The sequence below is a fragment of the Xenopus laevis genome, chromosome 3L (assembly GCF_017654675.1).
Source record: "Xenopus laevis strain J_2021 chromosome 3L, Xenopus_laevis_v10.1, whole genome shotgun sequence".
Taxonomy (NCBI): domain Eukaryota; kingdom Metazoa; phylum Chordata; class Amphibia; order Anura; family Pipidae; genus Xenopus; species Xenopus laevis.
In genome coordinates, this window is record NC_054375.1 from 133,903,527 (window position 1) to 133,914,775 (window position 11,249).

Below are 11,249 nucleotides of genomic sequence, written 5' to 3' on the forward strand. Positions count from 1 at the left end.
CAGCACAGCCGTCAATAAACTTGGGGCAACCACAACATATAAACTGGCCAGCAAACATGGGGTACCTCCCACAATTCACTCTACGTATTGTTCTTGCCTGTTCCCCACATCAGATTGTTTCATTACTTTCAGGTGTTTGTTTATAAGCAGAGATGGTTTTAATTGAGCTCTGAATATTCATTATATGTTACAATATCAGTGTTCTCCCCTTCTTGACGTTGGCTGGAGGCACAAAACTGAAGGTTCCTGTTTCTGTTCTGTTAGTACAATTCTAATAACAACCTGCTGGTGAATGTTGCAGCAAAGAGGCTGCAATTTAGGCTGCTACATTATATTGCACTTTATCCTGCAAGAAAAGTTATTCTGTAGTCGCCTGACAAGGCAGGCAGTGCAAGTAGCCAGGGAAAAATGTGACCCCCCTACTTATTGGCTATTACAGATATTTATAAATGACAGTCTGCACCTCCATTTTGATGGGGCATTTGTACAGAAAGGAAAGAAGTGTTTCTGTGTAGCCAATCAGGAAGGAGAACTTCTGTTTGGGAAACTTTCGGATAAAGATAGCACAGATGATTAGCAGATTGGCACGGCGCTTAATCACAATCTCGTTAGCCAGGCAGCCGTGGAATGTGCCGAATATAAACCTGCGGATGAAGACGTCTTTTACGGTGCGTTCTGCTGTGCTGCCCTCTCTATCCAAGTTACCTGGAAAAGCAAAAGGCTGGTGCAATCAGCATCTGCACAGATCCTAATGAGACATGAGAAGGGCTCCGTCCTCCAGTCATGATTTTATTAAACTGTCCTATATACATACATATTAATGTTATCGGACAATGTAATTGCAACTCAGCTTTCTGTTCTCTGCACTTCTGGTTCTGAAACAATGCACTATATCAGATGAAATAGAAAAAGGCTAGAAATGCTGTATTTTGAATACTAAACATAAACATGAACTTACTGCACCACAAGCCTAATCAAACAAATGATTTATGCTTTCAAAGTTGGACACAGGGGGTCACCATTTTGTTACTTTGTTAAACATCTTTGCAAGACTAAGACTCAGTGCACATGCTCAGTGTGGTCTGGGCTGCTTAGGGATTGTTATAAATTATCAAAACAGCACAAGTCAAATAATATCTGCCAGAAGCCGATACAGCAAGTCTGATTAATAATCAGAATATACAGACTGCACTGGGTCCTGTGTTGTCATGTAATCGAATGTGGATTTTATAGTTTTTGTATTGTTTAATACAAACTTTCTCCAAATCTGCAGAACCAGTGGCTGCAGCAAAACAATCCTCCAAATAGATTTCCAGTTTCTTTTTAAATCTGGCTCCATGATCTTTGTCCCTGCAGCTAGAGTTGGAAACAGTAAAGGGGATGTAAAGGCAAAAAAGAAATCCAAAACAAATCTCTACACAGTCATCGACTGCTCTACAGGAAAACAAACAAAGCTGCTTGAGTTCTGCACGGCTGGGAAGTAAGGCTAATGTTCATAAGTATGATTGTTTCCCTGCAGAGCAGTTAGGGACCATCTGACAATTGCAATCCACAGCAGTAAAAGAAGGAAGAATTTTACTGCATACAGTCAGGTTTCTTATAAAAACGGTACACTTTTTTTTTAATTAAAGTATATTGGAGATAGGTTTCTTTTTCATTAAAGAAAGTAAAAATGGGATTTATTTTTTTTGCCTTTACATGCCCTTTAACATTCCGACTTCTGCTACAATGTTTCCATGAATTTTAACCAATGGCAGCCTTATTGGACAGAGAAATGGTTGCACATTGCAGAAGGTAGAATGGGCTTAGCAAATGAAAACGGTTACTAAGCTGCCCCACTTGCTCAACTATAGAGCACATTTACCACAATGGCCAATTCACCCTGCCAAAGCCAGTTGCTCCCAAAACATGAACGCAATACTCCAGACCCAGCCATTCCTAGGGTTTCCACCTTTTATCTTCGCTAATACGGGCCTTTGGGTCAGAGGCAGGCCATGGGGGCTATGGAGGCAGGGAACTGGGCAGGTGGGGAATTAAATGAGACAGAGGAAGGCTTGTGGTTATAAGGAATGATCAGCAGCAGAAAGGGAAGGGATTATAGGGCATTATAAATGTATAGGCAAGACATTGTCAATACCGGTGAAGACCCTAACTGTTGATTTAACGGCTAGGCCAGTGAAATATCGCCCAGGTGGTAACTGTAACCATTCCATATGCAAACTGCAGCCCTTAATCATTCCACAATTGGACTGTCCCTACTGCTCTGGGGCCCAATAGGACTCCCTGATTCCCCATAATGGTTGCCCCTGACTGCACACAATGAGCTGGAAATCAGATGAGCAGCAATATGCTGGGGACTGGAATGTGTGCCGTTGTCCTTAGCCACAGCCACCAACAACACCACGTGGTGTTTGGCTTTTAGTGATCAGTACAGCAAAGACCCACTCACTTGTGTGCTGAGACAACCAGCCTTTTCTGTGTGCAATATAATGTGGAGGATGCGCCTCTTCATAGGTCACAGGCTTGTCTCCTTTACCCACTCGCACTCGGGCAGCTCGGTTCTACAAGGGAAAATTGAAATGGGAGATTGTCAAGACATTTTACTGGCCAACCATGGATATGGCAAAACAAAGCGCTAAGGGCATATTTTCTTAGTGAGTCAAACAAGACTACTGTACCCCTGCAAACGCAGTATTTCAAGTGCCCTTTGCAGGTGTGAGTGTTGTTTATATATATACTGACGTTTTCTTCTTACTAAAAGGCACCCCCCCCCACACTATCTTTTTTGGAGATGCTTTGTTGTTTTGCCTGCAGTGCAATCCCCTGTGATGCTGTTGCGCGGCAATGTTTAGAAAGAAAAACTGGTGGGAAGTGGCACGGCACTAATAATAACTAAATAAAGAGCCTCTTTAAAGGAGAAGGAAAGGTTACAACTAAGTAAGCTTTATCAGAAAGGTCTATATAAATACACCATTAAACCCTCAAAGTAATGCTGCTCTGAGTCCTCTGTCAAAAGAAACACAGCATTTCTTTGCTTCTATTGTGTACACATGGGCTTCTGTATCAGACTTCCTGTTTTCATCTTCAACCTCCAGGGCTTGGGCTTGAGCATGCTCAGTTTGCTCCTCACTCCCCGCCCCCTCCTTTTCCCCCCTCCCTCCTGCCCTCTCTGTAATCTGAGCCCAGAGCAGGGAGAGACTCAGGCAGGAAGTGATGTCACATCAAGCTATAATGGCAGCTGTTATCCTAAACAAACAGAGAGAGTTTCTAGAGCTGTTTACTCAGTATGGTAAAACATTCTGCAGAATAAATATAGTGTTATAGCTTGAACTATTGTAGCTAATCTATTGGCAATAAACTGCTCCGGTTGCTTTCTTTCTACTTTAAATCAGCTTTTAGCTGCTTTTTTTTAGGGGGGGGGGGGTCTGTAATAAGAATCAATGCTTTCACCATTTATTTTTAAACATAAGCCTGGCACAAGTCTGTGAGAGCTTAAAGGGCCAGTAACACCAGAAAATAAATATCACTAATTCTGCATTATTTCTAGAATTCAGGTTAGGCCTCTTACAAAATACCAGTACGTGTACCTGTAGGGCTTTTGGGAGCTGGACTGGGTCTTTGGCAACAGATAAAATAACTGACAGTAACAAAGAGCAATAAAACGTAGGATGTCAGAAATGACTGGTATGAGGTATGGTATCAGATAAATACTTTCCTATTTTTGTTTTTCATGTGCATTGTTTCCTGGTACCTGCTTGTGTGCTAAGGGTCATGTCAGACCCAGTGGTTTCTCCACCAACAAATTTCTACAAGTGGAGGATTGCTCAGAACGGCCCAAGTTTGGGCACTTGTCTACTGGCTGAGAGAACATCCCAATTACCAGGAGCCATAGAAACTAAGCTGCCTCATATTAACATATACAGTAATTGCATTTTCTTTGGTGAAAGCAGTATTTAAATATTTAAATCATTGTTAATTTAGTAAGCATTATTATTGCTTCATCTAAGGATGGTGGGAAAAAATGGGCAAGGAATGGACATGAAAGCAAATGGAGAAAAAAAAGTGTGTGCACTGCCAGACAACACCAGAAACTGAATATATTAGGGATGCACCAAATCCACTATTTTGGAATCGGCCGAACCAAAATCTGAATCCTAATTTCCATGTGCAAATTAGGGGTGGGAAGGAGAAAATATTTTTACTTCCTTGTTTTGTGACAAAAAGTCACACGATTTCCCTCCCGCCCCTAATTTGCATATGCAATTTAGGATTCGGATTCTGTTCAGCAGGGCAGAAGGATTTGGCCGAATCCGACTGAAAAAAGCCAAATCCTGGCCGAATCCCGAACTGAATCCTGGATTCGGTGCATCCCTAGAATATATAAATTGTATGGGGTTGGGGAATAATTATTAAAGAATTGTGTAGTCACATTGAATTATCTCGTATGATCATGAGTCATCTCCCTTGTGCTGAAGGATAAGGTCATCTTGAATTTCTTCAAATTTGACTGTATTTTGGAAATATGTTTTGGACAGATATTGTCATAACATGATGTCTTTTAGTGAACAGAAGAATAAAGGCAAAGAGCAATGCATCACATCTACTACATCACCGCTTACACACTGTACTAAGGTCAGGGAAATGTACAGAAATGTTGCTGGCTGCAATTCTCAAACTGTCACCTCCCAATGAGTCACTGGGAATCACCTGAAGCACCAACACAGGTGCTTTCACTTCATTCCATTGTATTAAACCACTGACTATTTCTCTTTAGGCTCTGAAAAACACAGGGGACAAAGGGCCAAAAAACACTGCCATGTTTTAAAGGGATTGTTTATCTTTAAATAAATTTTTAGTATGGTGTAGAGAGTGATATTCTGAGACAATTTGCAATTGGTTTTCATTTTTTACTATTTGTGGTTTTTGAGTTATTTAGTTTTTTATTCAGCAGCTCTCTGGTTTACAATTTCATCAATCTGGTTGCTAGGGTTCAAATTACTCTAGCAACCATGCATTGATTTGAATGAGAGACTGGCATATGAATAGTAATAAAAAGTAGCAATAACAATACATTTGTAGCCTTACAGGGCATTTGTTTTTTAGATGGGGGTAAATGACTAACATTTGAAGACAAATAATTCAAAAACTATAAAAAAAATAAACAATGAAGACCAATTGGTTAGAATTAGCCATTCTATAACATACTAAAAGTTAAATTAAAGGTGAACCACCCCTTTAAAAAAAGAAGTAAAGTTTAACAAAGAAATACACTTGAAAAATTAACGGTCCGCTCCAAGCTCCTTCTCTGCTCGACTCTCATTCAGGCAGCTCCTATCTCGTATGTCCCCAGATCCTCAGCCAACAGCGTCCCCATTGTATTGATACTGCATAAATATACAAAATAGGCGGCACTCAGGATAAAAAATGTGGGTTTGTTGTAGTAGGCTGCTGGTTAAAATGCCTGACGCGTTTCGGGATACACTCCCTTAAAGGAGAACTAAACCCTAAAAATGAATAGGGATAAAAATGCAATATTTTATATACTGAACTTATTGCACCAGCCTAAAGTGTCAGCTTGTCAATAGCAGCAATGATCCAGGACTTCAAACTTGTCACAGGGGGTCACCATCTTGGAAAGTGTCTGTGACACTCACATGCTCAGTGGGCTCTGAGCAGCTGTTGAGAAGCTAAGCTTAGTGGTCGTCACTAATTATCCAGCAGAAAATGAGGTTTATCTGTAATATAAGCTGATGCTACAGGGCTGATTATTAAATTCTGATGCTAATTGCACTGGTTTATGTGCTGCCATGTAGTAATTATCTGTAGTAATTACTAATCAGCCTTATATTGTGACATTTCTATTCTATGTGTACTGTATATTGTGCGTCAGTCCCTAAGCTCAGTAAGTGACAGCAGCACAGAGCATGTGCAGTGAATCAGCAGAAAAGAAGATGGGGAGCTACTGGGGCATCTTTGGAGACACAGATCTTTACTGCTAAAGGGCTGTGGTTGCCTTGGGCTGGTACAGAAGCCCAAAACATAATATACAATATTTCTACCCTATGTCTTCAGTTAGGCTTTACTTCTCATTTAATAATAGGCTCAGTGTCAGACTGACCCGGCAGGACACCGTGAAAATACCCGGTGGGCCCCCGCCGGGCCAGACCCCCTCTCCAAAACAGTTTTTCAAGTATGCCGAGCGTCGCTTCGCCTCACAGTAGGTAGCGGGGGGCCATACACAGCAGTCCCGGTGGGCCCTGGGCCCCCCAGTCCGATCCTGCATAGGCTTTATTGCCCATTTTGTGTATTTATGCATTAACAAAGATGTAGGCTGGAAATGCTACACATTATGTTCTGGGATTCTGTTGCAGGCCAAGGCAGTGAAAATCTGAGCCTCTTAAGATGAACCTGCTAGGTCACATGCTCCAGTCACTTACTTGAGCTTAGGGTCACAATACATATTACGAGGCTGATCACTAGTGATGGGCAAATTTATTCGCCAGGCGTGAATTCACAGTGAATTTCTGCATTTTGCCGCAGGCGAATTTGGAGTAAAAAATTTGTCCAAAGTTTTTTGACACTGGCATCGAAATTGACGCCGGCAAATTGTCGCCGGTGTCAAAATTGCAGTTTCGATCAATTTTCGCCGTTTTGCGAATTTCGCAGGAAATTTGCAAAATTCACGGTGAAGCAAAACGGGACAAATTTGCCCATCACTACTGATCATATTACAGGACAGCTGAGAGGCAAGAGTGCATTTCGGTATTCTGTGTAGCACCTCATTACCATCTCCAATAGATGTTATAGGGCAGCTCCTGGAGGTTCAGTATATAAAATACTTCATTTCTATCCATATTAAAGTTCAGGCTTTAGTTCTCCTATACGGGTTTTATATAATCAACTTAAATATCACCAATCAATCCGTCATCAATCCAAAACACCACCCACTTTTCAGGACTAAAAGTGGCCATACACGGGCCGATAAAAGCTGCCAACAAGCTGCCAACAGACCGTGTTGGCAGCTTATTGGCCCGTGTATGGGGCCCCCCGACGGGCTTCACCGATCGAGATCTGGCCAAAAGTCGGCCAGATCTCGATCGGATGGGATGAAAAATCCCGTCGGATCGTGGCCACATCTATCTACCTCAAGGTGGGCATATCGTGGAGAGATCCGCTCGTTTGGCGACATCACCAAAAGAGCAGATCTCTCAGTGTATGGCCACCTTAAGATTGCTTGCTGTCCTGTGGAAATCATTAGGATGTATGTGCTTTATCAACAGGAAGGAGAGTTTTAAAGATGTTAACTAATGTCAAGTTTACCTATAGGCAGACAGACGTGGTCTGAATGGAGCGGCTTTGAACTTGTGCCAGTAGTGAGCTTTCTGTTCTTCTTATTAACATGTGGTGAAGACAAAGGTAAAACATTCGGCTGTAGAGAGTGATATTCTAAGACAATTTGCAATTGGTTTTCATTTTTTATTATCTGTGGTTTTTGAGTTATTTATCTTTTTATTCAGCAGCTCTTCAATTTGCATCTTAACCAATCTAGTAAATATGGTCCAAATTATCCTAGCAACCATGCATTGATTTGAATAAGAAACTGGAATATAAATAGGAGAGGCTGAATGGAATGAGAAGTAATAAAAACTAACAATAACAATACATTGTAGCCTTACAGAGCATTTGTATTTTAGAAGAGAGTCAGTGACCCCCATTTGAAAGCTGCAAAGAAAGAAGAAGAAAAACAAATAACTACAAAACTATAAAAAAAAATGAAAACCAATTGAAAAGTTGCTTAGAATTGGCTGTTCTATAACATAATAAAAGTTACCTTAACCTTTAATACAGATAATTACTACATGGCAGCTCAGAAACCAGTGCATTTAGCATTAGAATTTAATAATCAGCCCTGTAGCATCAGCTTATATTACAGACCAACCTCATTTTCTGCTGGATAATTAGTGACGAGCCCTAAGCTTAGCTTCTCAACAGCTGCTCAGAGCCCACTGAGCATGTGAGTGTCACAGACACTTTCCAAGATGGTGACCCCCTGTGACAAGTTTGAAGTCCTGGATCATTGCTGCTATTGACAAGCTGACACTTTAGGCTGGTGCAGTAAGTTCAGTATATAAAATATGGCATTTTTAACCATATTCATTTTTAGGGTTTAGTTCTCCTTTAACAAATGGGATGACTGATACCCCTCCATACTGTCTGTCCACCAACATGACAAAGATGCTTGAAGAAATTCTGACACCAGAAATTAAACTCTTTTTTACATCTATCATAATATTGCCTTTGAAAGTTACTTATAACTTTGCCATAAAGTATTTGCCCAAAGCTTTTACATTACCTGTCTGATCCCCCATGTTCCTGTATGAGGGGCTGACATATTTGTGCAGCAGGAGTCCGTTAGCATTAGAAACTCTAACTGACAGGCTGAGATCGGAAGTGTCGGACTGGGACACCAGGGGCCCACCAAAAACCCTTAGACCAGGGGCCCACTCTAAGTATTATTTTCTTCCTCTCCTCACTCAACCTCTATTCTCCTATTCTCTTTTCTTTATATACTATAACCTAGTATTCCATCGATTTAGCCTCTTTATTCTCATAGAAATAGGCAATGACCATGAAATAGGCCAAATGTTTAGAAGCAAGAGGTCCCACTGACACCTGGGCCCACCGGGAGTTTTCCTGGTATCCTGGTGGGCCAGTCCGACACTGGAGATGGGACAGTCAGGTTGGCAAAACAGTCAGGTTTAGGAACTTCAACTAACACTTACTTACAAAAACAAACCTCTCAGCAAGAAACGATTAATGTGACCTACAGGCAACTTAAAATGTACATTATTATTTTAAAAATTAGTGTCAGTATCACTTTAAGGCAGTTAAGACAAGGGGTGACCAACACAAATCTCAAAGAGAAAATATATCCTCCTATTTGACATAAGCTCATTCTGTTGAAGAAAAAAAAAGTACATAAACACTATCTAAAATCAGATTTGTGGCGAAGGACTTGGGCGGCAAGATTATAGGAGCAACAGCCACAATCCAAGGAGCGCTGGGGACACGTAGTACTGTACGCATCATCCCCAGTGCTCCGATGCATGAGCACGCTCACGAGCAGCGGTGGGGTCGGTGTAAACAGTCATGTCAGGCACTAGGACCCAGTGGCCTAGGGGTGCCGAAGCCCGAAATCTGGGCCTGTCTAAAATTGCAAATATTGTTTTATTTTTACACAAATATTCCCAATTGCACATGTTGAAAGGAAACCATGATAGTCTGTCATTGCTCACTGGGACCAGTTCCTGCTGCCCTTAGGCTCACAGTGTAATGCATCTTGTTGCATTGTGTAGTGATGAGATTTGGCTTTCCAGAAAATCCTGTCACCACTACCCATGGAAAGCAGAGCGACTTCAAGGCACAGAATCATGGAACATGGTTCAGCATTTATGAACTTTTTTTCTTTTATAGGCTCATCTGAATGAAAGAGGGATATATTTTTCCTTTAAAGGTTTTAAAGGACATTAAAGGGGTTGTTCACATTGAGATAACTTTTAGTAGGATATAGAAAGTGATATGCTAAGACAATTTGCAATTGGTTATTTTTCGTGGTAATTGAATTATTTAGCTTTTTTTTACACTGCATCTCTTCAATTTGCAATTTCAGCACTCTGGTTGCTAGGGTCCAAATTCCCCTAGCAACCATGCATTGATTTGATTACTGGAATATGAATAGGAGAGGCCTGAATAGAAAGATGAGTAATAAAAAGTAGCAACAACAATACACTTGTAGCTTTACAGAGCATTTGCTTTTAGATGGGGTCAGTGACCCATTTGAAAACTGGAATCAGAAGAAAAAGGCAAAGAATAAAAAAAAAAAATAGATGAAGACCAATTAAAAAGTTGCTTAGTATCAGCCATTATGTAACATTTTCATTAGTTCTACGCTAGAGGTCACCTGATTGCCTCGGTCTGACATACGCCCAGTTGAAGATCTTAGTCCAGAAACACCTTCCCCACATGCGAGTGGGCAAATAAACTATCCCCAGTCTATGCAACGAGCCTCTAATACAGTGATCCCCAACCAGGAGCTCCTGAGTAACATGTTGCTCTCCAATCCCTTGGATGTTGCTCCCAGTGGCCTCAAAGCAGGTTCTTATTTTTAAATTCCTGGCTTGGAGGCAGGGCCAGATTTACATAGTGGGCACCTGTAGGCCCACTGCCGTTCGTCGCCCCTATCCCCTCCCCTTTATTCGTGCAAATTTTCATCATCTGGACCAGAGAAATGGGGATTGGTGCATGGGAAATTTAAAAAATGATTGTATCCCCAGTGTTTCTGAACCAATGTGGGCGTGGTTGGGCAGCACACCGCCCCCTAAAATCCTGCCGCCCTAGGCCTGGGCCTAGGTGGCCTTTCCACAAATCCGGGCCTGCTTGGAGGCAAGTTTTAGTTGTATAAAAATCAGGTGCAGTGCCAAACAGAGCCTCAATGTAGGTTGACATTCCACATAGGAGCTACCAAATGGCCAATCACAGCCCTTATTTGGCACCCCAAGAACATTTTTCATGCTAGTGTTGCTCCCCATCTCCTTTAACTTCTCGATGTTGCTCACGGGTTCAAAAGGTTGGGGATCCCTGCTCTAATACCTCAGTTTAGTGTAGTTTTAGAAACTGACCCCTAAATCTCAGAAACCCTGACTCTCTCTCTCCCGGCTGACACATTCTCAATGCTACAGACTAAGCGAGTACAAAGCTTCATCCTAATCGTCCCGTCACAGTTCTATTTGCAATACCCACCCATTAACTGCCTCCATATTCCTCCAGCTCTACTTGCCACCTCCCCAATGCGGATAAACGGATATCATGGGCGCCACCATCTTCGGAAGATACCACAGAGTCGCTTTTATTCAGCGGAGCCGACGCCAAACCTTTCTATTTGCAAATTAACTTAGCAACCATGCCCTTATTTAAATAAGAGGCAGGAAAATTAATTGGGGAGGATCTGAATAGAAACATGAGCAACGAAAAGTAGCAATAACAATGAAAGTGTAGCCTTGCAGAGCATTTGTATTTCTAGAAAGCTGGAAACAGTCAGAAGAAAATAATTTTTAAAAAAACTATAAAAAAAAAATGGATAATGAAGACCAATTGAAAAGTTGCTTAGAATTGGCCACTCCATAACATACTAATACTTAATTGAAGGTGAACCACCCCTTTAATGGTATTACCTTCTGATAGGTGTACAT

At 41.4% G+C, this 11,249-nt stretch overlaps 1 protein-coding gene across 1 annotated transcript; it reads right to left on the minus strand.

Annotated features, from left to right (window-relative positions):
- Positions 1-433: 433 nt before the first annotated feature.
- Positions 434-11,249, minus strand: LOC108710319 (28S ribosomal protein S24-A, mitochondrial). Its single transcript, XM_018251457.1, has 3 exons — positions 11,232-11,249; positions 2,450-2,561; positions 434-705 (listed from the first exon to the last, which is right to left on the minus strand). The coding sequence occupies exons 1-3, from the start codon at positions 11,247-11,249 to the stop codon at positions 434-436; spliced, it is 402 nt and encodes a 133-aa protein (XP_018106946.1).